This window comes from Spea bombifrons, chromosome 11, assembly GCF_027358695.1.
Source record: "Spea bombifrons isolate aSpeBom1 chromosome 11, aSpeBom1.2.pri, whole genome shotgun sequence".
In the NCBI taxonomy this organism is placed as follows: Eukaryota; Metazoa; Chordata; class Amphibia; order Anura; family Pelobatidae; genus Spea; species Spea bombifrons.
The window spans coordinates 8,787,657-8,804,953 of record NC_071097.1 but is presented as its reverse complement, the minus strand read 5'-3'; the positions used below and the strand labels follow the sequence as shown (position 1 = coordinate 8,804,953).

The following is a 17,297-nucleotide window of genomic DNA, read 5'->3' as shown; positions in this document are numbered from 1 at the left end:
GTGCTATCTTTGTTCGGCAGCCAGGCTGGAGCCATCTCTGGCTACTTTGGGACCTTGTATGATGTCATTCTGATGGCCTTGTCATTATGTCACATATCTCCCCTTTAAAAAGAAGACTGAACTGGGGCCAGACCCCAACCGGGTCTGCAACCAGTTCCGTTGGGGAGCACATTTTGGGTCCCAGGCGAGGACAACAGTCCCACTCGCCAGGGCAGGGAGACAGGTTCCATAATCTGTGTGTAGCAGGCTTGTTTCAGTTCTCTCCAGGGGCCCCAGTGATGGACAGTTGCACCACACACTCCATCACAGATCTCCTTTTTTTCTGGGGGAGACTGATGTCTGATAAGACCCTAGATGGTTTGACTCTGAAGTCAGTTTGTAGATCTGGACCACCACTGCCAGCCACAAATTGGTACTCCCCAAAACAATTTATTAACAAAAGAGCATTACTCACCCAGCCGCACTCTGCTTCTCCCAAATAACGTAACTGCCGCTGGGAAGAAGGGCCAAATGTGCCTTCTCCCTGGAGTCCTCTCAGCCGCTGGGGAAAGGCTGGGGTCCCTTCCATATGGGGTTCTGGGCTGACTGTCTGGCACCTCTGGGGACTGTAGGTGGCGACCATAGTCCAATCCACCTACATGGTACAAATGTTTGTATGATCCACTGTGAGGGGAGGGAAGCCACATGCATCCCCTCATGTATACTCCATCTGCTGGGGAGAGATGTCGATCTGCCTCTCTCCCATTGCCAACACTTCTTCTGGGATTACAGGATCCATAGAAATCACCGCCTCTGGGCAACATTACGGGGGTAAAGCCTGACAGGATAGTCTGGATAGTAATCTCCACCTTATAGTATGTTCCCTATGAGTGCTGCGAAAGTATGGGTACACTATTTGCAGGAAAGGGGACTAATGCAGTGCTCTGCCTCGATGCCAGCAGTTCAGCTGGGGGATCTGGCTGGGACATGCAAGGGGGTCTCGGTCAGTTTCTGGGCCATATTGTGGGGAATAGGGCAAAGTGTCTGGGGTGAGGGAAGGGAGTGGGCAGAGGCCAGCTGTGCTCTGCTCGGCTGTTTGTGCTTCTGGTGGGGGCACAATACTCACAGGTTCTCGGTAGGCCTGCTCCAGGATCCATTCTTGATAAACCAAATAATCGAAATCAACCCACAAAGAAAGATATATATCTATATATCTATATCTATATATATATATATATATATATATATATATATATTACATTGAGTTAGCATGAGCCACAAGAGGAAAAGGGAGGTATTTTCAATTGGCATTATTAAAAAAAAACATAACTAACCATATCATAACCATCTCTAAAGAATCCTATGCATTTGGTTATTATTTTAATAATCTGGAGATAAGGCGGAGATACAGTGGATTTATCTGCCATAACACATACCTTGTGCAATATATCGTAAGCATTACAGACATGTTGGTGCCAAAAAACTCAAGGATTGCTATGGTGGACTTAGGCAGTGATTGATGGCCAAATGGCTGCATGAAAAATATCCAAATTCTACTGGTGAAATACTCTGCTGACTGCTTTCCAAAAATATATGCTTTATGGGAACATGTTATCCTTTGTCAGTGATTGGTGGCCAGATGGTTCTATGAAAGTTGTTCAGATGCTCCTGATGAAATTCTCTGGGTCAGTGGCGTCACTAGGGTTGGTGTCACCCTGTGCGATGACACATGGTGTTACCCCCTCGACGTGCGTGGTGCCGTAATTCTTCCTCCGCTGTCCAGTGATGATCTGCCAGTGCCAGGTCTGCCTCCTCTGCTCTGGTTTCACCGCCGCGGTCGTGCTATGGTAGGGGGATTACACTCTCATAGTGTCACCAGGGCCGGGCTTAGGTGTTCAGGCACCCTGTGCGGACTAGTTCTCTGGAGCCCCCCACGACAAAAAAGAAAGGGAATAAATCTAGTTTTAATTTGAGATTATGTATGTGCAAGTGCAAACAAGCACAATAATATATAACTGGATACACTGGTAACAATAATGTACCTTAAATACATTAAATATAGGAAAAAAGACAGCTAACAGTGCAATATTTGTAACAAAAACATTTCCCATTAAATATTGACAAGTATTTCCTTTGCACCCCCTCCACGCACCCTAGCATGCAATCATTCCCTCCAATCCCAAACCAAAAAAAAATGTTTCCACACTGACTGCAGATTAGGGGAAGACTGTAAGAGTCAGTGCAGTCTTCCCTCCTGACTCTACTGTGACTTTGAAAGGTCTTTTTGTCCTCTCATTCACTAAGCCACACCTCTCTTTTCCTTCCTCGCTGTAGTTCAGGTATAGATCAAATAAACAACACATGTAAACACCACTGCAGGTATAGATCAACTAAATAGGATCTACAAACCCTGTATTTGCAGGTATACATAAATAATGTATGGACACATAGCATTTCAGATTTGCAGGTATAGATCAACTGGAAATCACAGTTAAACTCAGCATTAAAGGTATAGAATAAAAAAAAACTAAATTACAGGCATAGATCACAGATTGCACACCCCAAAGAAAGCCCTGGTGTCCACACAGAAATTAACCAGCACCCAGATTACACACACAAATTACAGCCCAGATTGAGCCATTTTTGTCCCCAAACAACCCAGCGTGAGCCATCTTTGTCCCATAAACACCCTGCCTGTGCCATCTTTGTCCCATAAACTTGTGCAATGTTTGGCCCATAAACACCCTGCCCATGCCATCTTGGTCCCCAAAGCTCAAACACCCTGCTTGTGCCATCTTTGCCTTTCCCCAAATCACTTATACTTCTATCATACACACAAAACACTTATACAGTCACTCCTTCACACAATTATTAATTCTCTAACTCATTCACACAAATCATTTATACATATTCATTAATGCATTATCACCATTCATCCACAGATTAATTAATTAATTCTCTAATTCACACAATTCATCCACACATTAATTTATTCATTGTCTTCCTCATTCACACAATTCATACAGACATTAATTCATTTATTATCTCATGCTTTCACACAATTCATCCACACATTAATTCATTTATTCTCTCACACATTCACAAAATTCATCCACATACCAATTAATTCATCCTCACGCATTCAAACAATTCATCCACACATTAATTCATTAATTCTCTTACAACCTCTCTTTGTCACAATCTCCTCCCCCTTCTCACTATCTACCCCTTCTTACAATCTACCCCCTCTTCCCCTTCTTACTATCTACCCCCCCTTCTTACTAACTACCCCCTCCCTCCCCTTGCAGTTCACTTACCCTGGTGAACTCCTGTGGTGGGAATGCGAGGCCTGTCTCCCTGTCCTGCCGCGGCACACAGCTTCACTGCTGAGCCTCGGAATATGACGTCATATTCCGGTGCTCATCATGAAGCGCCGCACCGTGACAGAGGCCTCAAGCTCCCACCACTGCACCCCCCAGCACCCTGGTTGTAACGCCACTGCTCTGGGTTGTATGTTTTGCTTTTATGGGAGTATTTCGAATTAGAAGTATGTTAAACACGGCCAACTTTAGGGCAACTAAAGCAAGATGTGAAAATTTCATGTTTGGAATCTGTAACGCGCATGCTCTAACTTGCATCCTGTAGTGTCCAGAAACAAAAAACCTACGCATGTGTATTTTGTGAATCTAGAGATGCAGCTGAACAATGTAGGCTATAACACATACCCTGTGCAAAATATCCTAAGCAACAAAGAAGTGTTGGTGAAAAAAGTGTAGGTAATTATTGCTACAGGCAACTTTGGCAGTGATTGGTGGCCAAATACCTTCATGAAGTGTGCCCAAATGCCCCTGATGGGACACTCTAGATTGTCTGTCTGCTTTACAGAAATATAGAGATTTGCTTTAGTTGCCCAATGTCTCATTTCAGCCTTTTGGGCCTCTTAATTCTAAATTCCCCCATGAAAGTATATATACTTTCATGGGGGAATTTAGAATTAAGAGGCCCAAAAGGCTGAAATGAGACATTGGGCAACTAAAGCAAAACGTTCCAGCAAAACGATCCAGCTTCTGTCCTATAATGTCCATAAAACCATGCAGGTATGTATTTCTATAATCTGGAAAATTCAGCATGGATTTCTCTGCCATAACACATAGTGCATTAAAAATACTTAGAAGTTTTGGTGAAAAAGCGCAGGAAATATTTGCTACGGCCAAGTTTGCAAGTGACTGGTGGCCAAATAACTGCATGAAGAGTTCCCAAATGCGCCTGACAGGATAGTCTGGATATTACTATTGAAATATAAAATTCAAATGAAAATTAATAATGTCTTGTTGATTTTTTAAAATATTTTTGTCATATAAATACTTATTGAAATTGCATATAGCTTTGTATCTAACACCTGCCTTTATTAATTGATGTGTAGCAAACATTTACACATTTCAAGTAACACCTCTTAAAATGTGATATACTGTCAAGTAAGCCCTTACTAACAATAGACCAAAGTCATGGAGACAAATTTGACACTTGGGTCATGAGTTGTTTGGGAGTTTTCTTGTCACCAGTTTTATAACTGACTTCGCACCCCAGCATGCATGGCTCCAACTGAAAACTGCAAACATGAAAACAAACATACTTTACTTTACATTAATTCCTGGGGTACAAACACATTGTCTATATACAATGTGATAATTATTACAGCTTTGTACTTCTTTAATATGTCTCTTGTCGTTAGATGGTCTTGTTTTTCCAGCGGTTTACTATATCCTCTATATTGTATAAATATTTTCCACAAATTATTATCATTCAAATGTTCCTCTTCTACAAATAAAATGCATACACAATAAATATTTAAGCAGCATTAACCCTATAATGTGATATATAATGCAATGTAAATGACATCTGACAGTAAAAACATTAATCTAGAAGGATTATAACAATATACTTTTAGTGGCATCAGCTGATTATAGTACCCTTACAGAGTACCAACCTTGCTCCCTTGCTCACCCTTACATAACAGAAGCAATAGTTACATATAAAAAGTGTTCAGGTTTTGAAAACTGTATTTGGTAAAAAAAAAAAAAAAAAGTAGAAGCCAATGTCTAGCTCTACAGTTGTATGTATCACTGCCCACAATGCTAAGCAAACATCCTACAAAACAAAACAAAAAACTATGTTGAAAGTGGTATGGAACCAAGGAGAAAGTTTTCTTGTTAACCCTTACAGAAGATATGGGATGTTGGAGATTTTCAAGCTGGTTAGAATAAAACTGTTGTTAAATTGCATGGATTTCTTACCTTGCAGTTACCCTACATATATCACATTACATGTATTTATATAGTGCTGTTACAATCAGTGGAATAATTTCAAAGCATACACAATAACAAACTGGTACAAAAGGAGAAGACCTTCTTGTGAGCTTACAATCTAGTTGATGGGGAAGTGGAACAATAGGACAACCATGGGGTGAACAGATAACATTTACATACAGTAATTTCACTTAAAAATATATTTTTCTGTATTTGCTGACAATATTTGGTCCCCAGTAGCCTTGGAGAATGGCTATTTCTGATTCTAGTACACTCCATAAGGAACCAAAAAATAACACTACTTAGAGAGTAGAATTATATACTAATGCTAGTATAACCCAATAACCCAATCTCAGTGTGGTCTCTAATGAATTTAGGGTGGTGGGATTACCAAAATCAGTAATTACCTCAGACCTTCACAAATCCCATAAAAATATGCTGTCCTTCCACAGAAATGGTGGGGTTATTACAGCAATGGACTTTAAACCCTTAATGTCCCTAGGCAAAAAAGAGATCCCGGAGGTCTATAATTACCCCAAAGGAATCTCCAGTCAAAAATGTTTACAAAGTAAAATAATAATAATGAAATATAAAATGAATAATAAAACAGTTTTGAGTTGGTTTTATTCGCTGCAAAGAGCTCTGCAATCACTTCTGTGAATTATTCATATAATCATGAATCTTGCTTATGGCACCCAGGAGTTAGTGTAAGTTAGGCCTTAGTTTAAGATCAACAAAAGTCATGAAATAGGCACATTTCTCGGTTTGTGAATAAGCAAATTGCATATTCATGTGTGTATGTTTTATTTGGGCCTAGTCAAACTCTGTAGAGAGAATACCATAGATGAATTATAGACAACCTTCCAGTGGATGTAATGGAAGCTTTGGTCACACAAATTTAGTCATGGTAGATTAGAAATAGCATCTTTATAAATGGTTGTGTTCCATTCTGTCAACTACATGTAAATTTGACAGGGGATACAATAAACATATTCTTTATAGTATAAAACAGTATTTCATAGCAATTAAACCCAGTTTCCCACTTCAGATCATGATGTTTTTGCTAAAAAAAAAAATATATATATATATAAAAAATATATTTACTTTGTTGAATCACTTAATATGGACAACTACTATAAAAGCTTACATTTCAGAATGATCCATGTTATTGACAGGTTTGATTATTAAAAACTATTGCAATTAAGGAGGTAATGCACTTATGAGCATTATCTGCAGTTACGATAAGACAAAGCATTATTTTGCACTTGACCATTTCATATCATGGAATATTTTTCAACCTACAACCCTAACAATGCTACTTAATGGGAAATTACATTTTACCCAACCTATCTGATGCTATTAAGACATTGGATTAGATCCAAGTGTGTGTATTAAAAACGTAATCATTACATTTTCTTATACTTTCCAGGCTAGCAGTATTTAAAACAACAAATACCTAAAGTGTTTGTGGGACTAGAAGTTACATTTTTACATTTGTAACTTTCTCCAGCGCACACCAATAAATATTTTGTCTAAAGCATGTAAGGGACAGAATTTCATAATTATGAAAACTAAAACTATCTTACCGGTTGACCTTTGTTGCATATTACACTAATTTAAATCCCACAACTGTGGGTCACACGCATTGTTACATGGGCTAAAGTTCACTATTTAAACATTATTAGTATAGTTCTAAAGTACTGAATAAATATTTTAATTGGATACATTTTAAATATATAACTTTGCTTGCTGGCATGATTTAATGGAGGAAAGGAAAGCAAGTTTGTTGCACCCTTAAGAGTTCACAGATTCCTCAACAAATAATATGCAATGTCATGGCTGCTATTTATTTAAATGCAAATTGTGTGTTCTAATAACACAGCAGAATTTCACGCTTTCAGGATATCACTATTTTACAATGTATAAACACACTTTCTGCTAAAACACTATCTGTCTTTGTTATGTTTTTACACTATCATCTTATATGCAGGTATTGTCCCTTATTGTACATTATTGCAAGATATAATGACATGTACATTATGCCACAACTACCCCACTAATAATAGTTGTTTAGTGTGACACATATTTAATTAAATTCGTGTTTAATTGTGTCCTGCAACTTGCTTTTCTTGACATACAAGGAAAACAATTATTTTTTACAATAATTGATTCAATAATCATTATGTTGGATTATTGTCATTTATTGGCAATAGTAGCAGCGCATGAATGCCAATTATCATCAAAGACTGAGGGTGAAAAGTGGACCTGGCACTTTAGGGCAAGGAGCCAATAAATTAAAACAGGTGGCTGCACACTACACTTTTACATTTTTGTAAAAAGTTTCAGTTCAGTCTCTTTTAGTGATTGTGTGCACTCCCTTTTGGCAAATGGTGAATATGAGTTGGGGACATCCACATAGTGTACAATGAGGATGTTGACTATGAAATATGTTTTGGACTAATATATCACTGGACCATTGACTGAGCTTGCCCCCAAGTCCACAAAGTGTACAATGAGAATGTTGACCATGAAATATGTTTTGGACAACTATATTAGAAAGAGAACACGTGTACAATGAGCTTGCACACAGCTGAATTGTGCTGGCCCTTTCATGGTTACAGACCACATTGTCTACTTAATAAATCCGAAGTATAACCAAGCACAGCTAATGCCATATTCCAACGTAGGACACTTTAACATCTTCTCTTACATTAGGCCCCATTGATAGCAATCATTTCCTTACAGATTTAATTAAACATTAGGGGCTACTGCAAACACTAGAATATGTAGTTCGTACTGTTTAGTCTGCTTGTCTGGCAATATATTGTGGATTATGTCAATTATAGGTGAAATGGGTCAAAGATAATGTTGGCTTCTATCAATAAATTGTTTTTTAAGAGAAGGGAGGTCATAAGTAACAGGGTCTAGGGATCAAAATTGAGTTTAAATGGGAGAAACTATTAGAGTAACACAACATTACTGGGTCTACAACCATGTTTCATGTACATTACATTTAATGTGGACTAATGTGTACCTGTTTCTTTATATACAATCATACATTCTGTAAATTTGTTTAAAACAATGGTTTGTCAATGTAAAAAAACATTTAATATAACCTGTTGTGTTCAAAACTACTTTTACCCCACCTCTTCAGTCAGTTTATTGCTGTTAAGAATTGGCACATACATCATATAAAGCATTAAACTTGTGTGGTTTAAGGCACTTAATGTCCTGGGGATATTAACATATTATACAAGTGATAAATATGACAACACCATCACTCTTGTTCACACATATTGAGTTACTATTGTTCTTTCACCTGTGTCTACCCCCAATGGAGAAAGGCATTTGCAATTCATAGAGGGAGGTTTTTCATAGGATTTATATAGAGGGATGCAAAGCCCCATATGCTTCATTGGTATCTGACCCATTGGAGTGACCCAAGGGTTCCCATTGCAGTGTTGGAGATAAGGAGAGCTTAAAAAAAAACTTTGTGGTCCAGAGAACTACAAGACTGCAGGAATACAAAGGACCTGTTATTGGAAGAAAACTGAGTTGCTATATATGCATGAGGATAACACCGAAATAGGCCTCTGAGGAGCTATTTAGATTCTTTTGGAGCTGTTTGGATGGAGAGAAGAGCTGATCACTGAAAATTATTAGAACTGTTCACTTAACAGTTAAAGAATTCTTGGTGCATCGGGTCATTCGCAGATTTATGATATGTGGACTCCAGCTTTGGTTTTAAGACGATCAAGAATGTGCACAAATGTGCTATGCCTATATTTGCTACTCATTTGTGGCTCAGCGGTTTCTTTTTACTTGCCATTAAAGTCAGGAAAGTCTTCTATACAGAATAACCCTGTGTCTGGGACAGTATCTGAAGCTATCCAGAAACTACAGGAAGTGTTTTCATTTGGAGAGTTACCGCATAATATTCCACCAGAGAAAAAACCCCCTCAGTTCATGCTGGAGCTCTATAGTCGCGTGGCAGACCCAGATGGCAGCACTAAAGCACCTGGACTATTGGAGGGCAACGTAGTCCGGAGTTTTGAGAATAAAGGTAAGAGGGTTGATATAAATGTTTGTAGGTTGTGTGTTGGTTTCATGGAAAAGCATATACTCCTATGTTTGTTGAATTGAATTTACATATTTACATATCTTGCATTATTTCTTTTACTGGCTTCTTGCACATAGTCTACAAAAATTAAATACATGTAACTAGTTATAAACGATTCATGTAAAAAAAATAATTTGATAAATTTGACTATAAGAAATGAGAAAACATAGTCCATCCCACAAAACTGACAAATAAGAGTTTCTCCTTCCCGCTGAAACCCATATCAGATTTGAGGGAAAAACATTTGGAATTGGAACAGTATGCTTCTGGAAACATTTTGGAAAGTAATTTGGGTCTGTTTTTACCTTCCTACTTCTAATTAACAAATAGATTTTACATGATGAGCAAAAATATGTAACTACTGTATATAATAGCTAGTAATATTAATAGTTATAAAACGACACACCAGATTTTCATCTTGGTTTTAGGACCAGGCTTATATTAGTTATTTATTTATAATTTGACATTGTATGTCCAGATAAATGTATATTTTGAATTTAAACATAAAACATTATTGCTATGGTTACTGTTAGAAGTATGCACCACGAGCCTAAGGGCCCCATGTTTCAGTTCTGTTGGGCCTCTATTTATCTTTCCTAGGTTTTGGATGCCATCTCTGCATGAGAAATTTGTTAACGGGTCTAGCTTGCTAATTTTTGACAGCTATAAAATACCCAAATGTCCCAATAGTTCTCATGTGTAAATCATTCTCTTCTACAGTGCTCTCAGAGTCAGGACATCCACACTTCATCTTCAATATCTCATCTGTAGGGAACAATGAGAAGATGTTAAAGGCTGAGCTCCGGATTTTTAAATGGAAGACACTGGGAATGGCTTCAAAGCATCATTTCTGTAGGGTAAGAATATTCCTGGTATTTTTTACTATAATATGAATGGCGTTATAAATAAGAAAACACCTGTATTTCATCAATGTGCCAAGTAGTAACACTCTTCTTTTCAGAGACCAACAGATATTAGTTAAAACTGAGTTTTTACGAAATCAATAAGTTCTGAATTCCCACATGTCCTATGGTTTACCATGGAATTGAAGTATATTCCTTGGGTTCAAAGGGTTAATTTTCCTTATCAGCTATATTCATGCATTCTAGCCCTAGTGATAATCTTCTTGATACTTTACTAAACTTTGTTGAATCAGTGATCCAGATGACTACTACTATTAGTGTCATAGCATCTTATGTGATAATAGAGCAATGGTTTATCTTTCTATTAACATGCATATACAATACCAATTCCACTGACTACATTCAAAGCATTGCTTTATGACACCACAAGAAACATTAGCTTAGTGATTGCACAACCACTTATTTAATGGGAAGAAAAATAGACAATTGACAGTTTAAGAGAATGGCCACAAATTGCTTTACTACAATGTACCTTACAGTTTTTTTTTTCTTCCTCACATTTGGAACTTCTCACAGATTGATGTATACGAGCTTTTAGAAAGTGCCTCATTACCATGCAGAGGGAATTTGATCTCATCTCGATTGCTTCCGCTACACTCCCAGGGTTGGGAAATGTTTAACGTCACTCAAACGGTAAGCATCAAAACAAATTGTTTTTAATGTGCACATTAACATTATGAAATTGAAGAACTAAAATACTCTATTTGTTGATTTTTATTTGAAAATTTAGATTATATTAGCTTACATCATGCATCAGCATGTATTACATTTTAATAAATCACTAAAGCAGAACAATATATTCTATACACTTGGATTGGGTTGTATATGCCCCTTAACTTTTTAGATTCCTAGAATTATTACAATTAAATTAAATCAAATGAGTATGTTGGCATGATAAAAAAGCAAATACAAGATGGACTTCTACAACAAAAATGGTTTACATGGTATCACTAAAAACATGTAAAAGTAGTTTCTGAAGCAGGAAAAGTAAAGTATGTGGGTGGTATAAAGTTTATTTAAATAATATGTATTGCATTTTGCTTTCGGGCTAGATAGTCATATGACCTCTATTTTTTGTCAACCAGGTCTCCAAATGGGTTGGTGATAACAACACCAATCATGGTTTCCTTGTTATGGCCATGCTACCTTCGGGGAGATTTCTAGACGTTGACCTCCTTGGATTAAAGAAGTATCAGACAGAAAGTAAGAGGTCTTACCTTGTACTCTTCAGTGATGACGGACGAAGAGGAGTCCCCACCAGCATGTTATCCAACCCTATTATGAAGGATACAGGTAGGGGGTGTATATTAATAACAAGATCCTATAGATACCATATTAAGTTTAATTACCAAAACATAAAGCATTTGAACATCTCCTAAAAAGAGACTAAAGTACTAAAAATAATATTTCCTTTGTGTAAATATTCAACAGTAGCAATGTCACATTCAGATAAGATATTTTACAAATCGAGATTTACCCCCCCACACACACCACAGATTTTATGGGAGATATGACCACTCACTATTGTTTTTATTTCTTCAGACACCACTCTTTCACCATCTGAGCCACAATCCAAGATGTTGTCAGCTCCATACAAATCTCCTGGTGCAGTGGAGAACATAAAGACCAGACAAATCCGGGATGTGTTTGAGGACACAAATCTACCATGTCAACGCAGCTCCATGTATGTGGACTTTGAAGAGATAGGATGGGATGGATGGATTATCTCCCCCAAGGGATATAATGCCTACCACTGCACTGGGACATGCCTCTTTCCTCTAGGACAGGGGCTCAGTGCCACTAACCATGCCACTGTGCAATCCATTGTTCATGCTCTCAAACTCAACAAGGAAATCAGTAGCCCGTGTTGTGTCCCAAATAAACTCAACTCTATAAACTTACTTTATTTTGATGATGAGGAGAATGTTGTCCTCAAACAATACAATGACATGGTGGCTGTTAGCTGCGGGTGTCACTGATTGTCACACACAGTGGTCCAGGAAACAGAAAACATGTCGTCAGACATTTAGACCACAGACTGCACATTTAAAGGCTCCAATGTGGATGTCAATACAGATACTTATTTGTTCCAATATTTATTAAGTTGTCTTTTGTAGGTAAATACATTTGAATGTATCATCCACTGCTTTACATTAAAAAAGTTTAGCCTTCTGCATTGATATAAAGAGCTTTGCAAATCATCCCAAGTCACACTTCATGTATGCAGAGATTTCTACAACTTCCTTCCCAAAGTTCCACAGACACATTCTTCACAGGTTTTTTCTTTAAGCACAGAGGGCTTATGGAACCTGAAATGTCTTCACTAGACATGAAATTGTATTAGTTTCAATAAGTATAATGTTTATAAAAAATATGTTCCCTAGACAGATGTATACCACAGTCTTTAACTGCTATAATGCTACAAATTATTCACAAGCACGTTATGCATCACTATGGAAAATGCTACAGAAAGTATTGATGTTAAAACCTCACTAAGATTGGGTAGCTGGATTAGAAGCCCCTTCACGAATTGTAGAATGCCAAGTGTTCATTTGTAACACTGAAACAATTGACATAAAGGCAACCTAATATGCAACTTCAAAATATAGGATGTCAGTGTATTGACAGCTTAAAAATCTAATTCCATGATTTTGCATCAGTAGATTTCTGCTGGTATTATTTTGCTATGGATTGGAGAGAGAGTTGTCTTAAGTTCTAATATTATGATCATGTTTTATTGATCTGTATATGCATTGTATAATACTAAGTGTAATTTGTGTATATTAAAGGATTTTAAATATACTGAAGATGTATGATGTGTGTATACCAGTGGGGATAGTCAAAAATTAATTTAGAAGAGATCCCTCCTCACCAGACCTTTGGCATTAGGGGATACAGGGGGCACAGAGGGGCTGTTGGCTCTTTATCAACATTTTAGGAGTATATGCTCATAAGACTTGGCAATACATAACATATTGAAATTATACTGGTAATTATATTCACTATTATGAGTGGAATTAAAATATTATTGCCACCCATGGGATCACCCATGGAATGTGCAAATAAATGTATTATTATGTATTATTATAAAGCCTTTTAGAATGTACAGTACTGGTAATGAACTAGGAAGCCAGACATTTACATGTATTGTGTTATTGGTAAAGTACTTGGCACATTTTATGGGGCTGAAAAATATCCACCAAAAAAACTAAAAATATCTTTTAACTTGGTTGAAATTAAGGAATGTGGATATTCTGCCAATCAGCAATCACTCCTGTGTGGTTCTGTTTTGCCTTGTACTTTTTGTGCAATATGAATTGTATATAATAAAATATTTACAAAAACGTGAAGGGTGTACTCACTTTTGTGAGATACTGTATATACACACACCCACACACCAAAAACATCCTAGGTAAACAGGTTAAACAGGTATCATACCACACACCAATTTTGGGAAGGGACATACTGTATTTGTTCGATTATAAGACTACCCTATAAGGAAAAAGTTTTACTAGTAAATATTACATGCCAAAACTATTTTTTCATATTTAATAAAAACTGATTGAGAAAAATGCATTTTTTGTTTTTATTTCCTTTTATTTGCCAACCTGCCCCCCAGTTATACACATCTGCCCCCAGGTATGTCTTATACACCCCTATATGACACTCTTCCTCCCTGATATGCCACTCTGCCACCATATATGCCTTATACCCACTATATGCCACTCTGCCTCCCAGATATGCCTCTTGATCCCCTATTTGCCACTCTGCCCCCCAGATATGCCTTATACCCTCTTATATGCCACTCTGCTTCCCTGATATGCCTTATACCCCTATATGTCTCTCTGCCTCCCAAATATGCCTTATACACCCCTATATGCCACTGCTTCCCTGATATTCCTTTTAACCCCCTATATGCCACTTTGCCTCCAGAAAGCCCTTATACTCTATACTTTTGTTGGCTTGCACATCTTAGAAGCCCTCTGGCAAGGCACACGGCTTGGAAGCCCTCTGGCAAGGCACACAGCTTGGAAGCCCTCTGGCCAGGGCTGGATTAAGAGCATCATGGGCCTGGTAAATCAGTGGCTGGATTAAGAGCATCATGGGCCTTCAGTCAGTAAAGTGCCAGGAAACAGATGACCAAACACACACACCAGGACAGGCTCTACCACACCGACACCCAAACACACATACCAGGACAGGCTTTGCCACACCGACACCTAAACACACACACCAGGACAGGCTCTGCCACACCGACAACCAACACACACACATCGGGACAGGCTCTGCCACACCGACACCCAAACACACACACAAGGACTGGCTCTGCCACACCGACAACCAACACACACACACCGGGACAGGCTCTGCCACACCGACACCCAAACACACACACACATCAGAAAAGGCTCTGCCACACCAACACCCAGACACACATACCAGAATGGTCCGTTCTCAGCCCCTGTAACAGAGGTCTTGAATTTTTTATCCCATTTTTTCCCCAGGGCAAATCTTATTGTACCTTGAATGTTTTCTGCTCTGCTATTTCGGCCTTTCATGCCCATGTGGAGGGATCACTTCTCGGCCAGCATCCGCTAGTTTGTCGCCTTCTGTGCGGGGCTTGTATTTCATGGGCTCCGGCTTCCAGGTACTCTTTTCTTTGGGATGTACAGAGGGTTCTTGATTTCCTGCTATCCTGGCCGGATAACCCATCGCTTTTGGGTCAGCTAAACTCGCTGTGTTGCTCGCTCTGGTCTCTTTTCATCGTGTGTAGAGCCTTCGACGCTGGAGCCATCGCCTTCTCGCCGGAGGGGGTTGAATTTCAGGTACCTCAATGCACTAAGTCTTTCACTTCCTTAGCCTCTTGCCCTTGTTTTTTGTCTCTCGGTTACTGCGGCCCATCGTTCGGGGGGTTCTCAACTCCTCCTATTTTACGTTGCTCCATTTTGGCCAGTTTTGCCTCCCACTATCACCAGATGGGTCTGTTGGCTTTTGGGTCTGGCGGGGATTGACCCTAGTTTTGGGACTCATTCAGTCAGGGACACAGCTGCTTTGGGTGCAGTCCCTTAGGGCGGCGGACTGGTCTTGAGCATCTACTTTCTGCACCATTTATTTTTGGCCGGTTTCGCATGACGCACTTTCTTGGTGGAGCGTTAAAAAAATGCAAATTATGAAGCCTCCTGTCTTGTTGTAAAACTAGAGATTATATTAGCCTTGGTGAAGGTATAATCTACATTTTATTAAAGACAGTAGTAGTAATAATATCCCTCCTCTCCCTTCCCTTGTTGCGGTGGGAGTTTCTCTTTTTCGTGTGTTGCTCTTATCTGTGTCTAACAGTGTCTGCATTTTATTGTCCATGATGTTCGATTCCATTACTCTGGTCACAGTTGCTGTTATGGTTCTCTTTCTCTTTCTTTTTCAGTTTAACTGCGTGTTCCTGGCTGTGGTTTCAGCAGTGGCTCTCCAGTTCCAGTTTGGTCATCGCGTTGATGTCAGGCTCTTGGTTTTATGGTTTATGTTACATTCTCATTGGTTGTATTTTTTCTATGTTTATTTCTTTGCGGCTATTGGTGGAAGAGTAAAGAAGGTTTATGTAATTTATTTGCCTCCTGTCTTTAATAAAATTTAGATTATACCTTCATCAAGGCCAATATAACCTCTAATTTTTAAACTTGGCTCCTCCATTTACATGTAGTACTTAGAGGGCATTCTGCTTTACACATATCCTCTGGGGATGCAGGCACCTTTTCTGCCCACTGGTAGAGTGTGCTTTGACATGAATGGGAGAGACTTTATCACGGATTTTATAGGATAAATGAATAGTGTCCCTAAGCCACCCAGCAATCATAGATTTCGAGGAAGCCTTCCCTGAGGTATGGAATTCGGCCCTACACTTCAGGTAATTTGTAATACTCTTTTGATGTCCAAGGTATGACACTTGGCTTCTTCTGAAGATGGCGGTGATTGAAAAAAGGTAGGAAGTACGATAGGTTGATTGATATTGGCTCTGGAAATGACCTTAGGGAGGAGGAAGGCTTAAAATGCAAAACCACTTTATCTTGATGAAAGATATTGAAATATTGGGAAGAGGAGAGTGCTTGTATTTCCCTGGCTCTTTGGGCTGATGTGATAGCAGCTAGAAACACAGTCTTTAGAGACATCTTTATTGAAACCTCTTCTAGGGGTTCAAAGGGAGCAGAGAGCCTTCAAAACCAGAGATAAATCTCTTGAAAGGAAAAAAAGACTTCTTGTGTGGTCATTGGAAAATGGCAGTTTTGAAAAAACTCTTAATAAGAAGATTTGAGGCTAAAAGAAAAAAAGTCTAAATGCCGAAACCTGTCACTTAAGGGTAGAGACACTAAGGCCAGCCGAAAACCCCTCTTGAAGGAACTGGAGTATAGCAGTAGTGGTAGGAAGCATTGGAACTCATAGAGCTTACACCATGAGATAAACTTCCTCCATACCCTATATCCTTGAGGTAGACCTTCTGACTGAATTAAGAAGAACATTCACCATATCACCCTGCCATGCTCTTGTAGGATCATCTTTGCAGAAATGTCCTATTTTCTCACTTAGCTATGAGGTCTTTTTCGAGGACACCGAATCTGGAGAACAGGATGGAAAATATATTATGGTCTAGAGACCATTCTGTCTGAGACTGCGGTTCCATGAATTTGCGGCTAGGTCCCAGTAAGGCCATAGCCAGCTAGTTCATGGGAGTCTGGTTCCTGCAGAACAGATGGGTTTTCCCAGTCCTAATTACCCCCAATGAGCACAGGGTTACTTAGATATAAGAGGGGACTAGGCAGGCAAGTAAGGAGCCTCCCCAGGAATCCACCAGTGCCCCCCTCCCAAACTTAAACATACCCCCCTGAGTCCTCAGCCTTAGAGGGTTACCGTGACACCCTCTACATCAGGAAAAATTGGTAAACTAGATAGGCCGAATGGTTCTTACCTGCCATGAAATTG

The 17,297-nt window shown here is 38.9% G+C and overlaps 1 protein-coding gene across 1 annotated transcript; it reads left to right on the top strand.

Annotated features, from left to right (window-relative positions):
* The first annotated feature begins 9,044 nt into the window (after positions 1-9,044).
* Positions 9,045-12,307, top strand: LOC128468220 (bone morphogenetic protein 2-like). The gene is made up of 5 exons (XM_053449913.1): positions 9,045-9,348; positions 10,126-10,262; positions 10,845-10,961; positions 11,414-11,621; positions 11,871-12,307. Exons 1-5 carry the CDS (start codon positions 9,045-9,047, stop codon positions 12,305-12,307), a joined length of 1,203 nt encoding a protein of 400 aa, XP_053305888.1.
* Positions 12,308-17,297: the final 4,990 nt, after the last annotated feature.

Bases quoted from the DNA above. Each gene is read 5' to 3' on its own strand.
- LOC128468220 (XM_053449913.1), top strand. From the start codon at position 9,045: ATGTGCACAAATGTGCTATGCCTATATTTGCTACTCATTTGTGGCTCA. The intron at 10,962-11,413 runs GTAAGCATCAAA...TTTGTCAACCAG, and splicing joins TGTTTAACGTCACTCAAACG to GTCTCCAAATGGGTTGGTGA. The intron at 11,622-11,870 runs GTAGGGGGTGTA...TTATTTCTTCAG, and splicing joins CCCTATTATGAAGGATACAG to ACACCACTCTTTCACCATCT.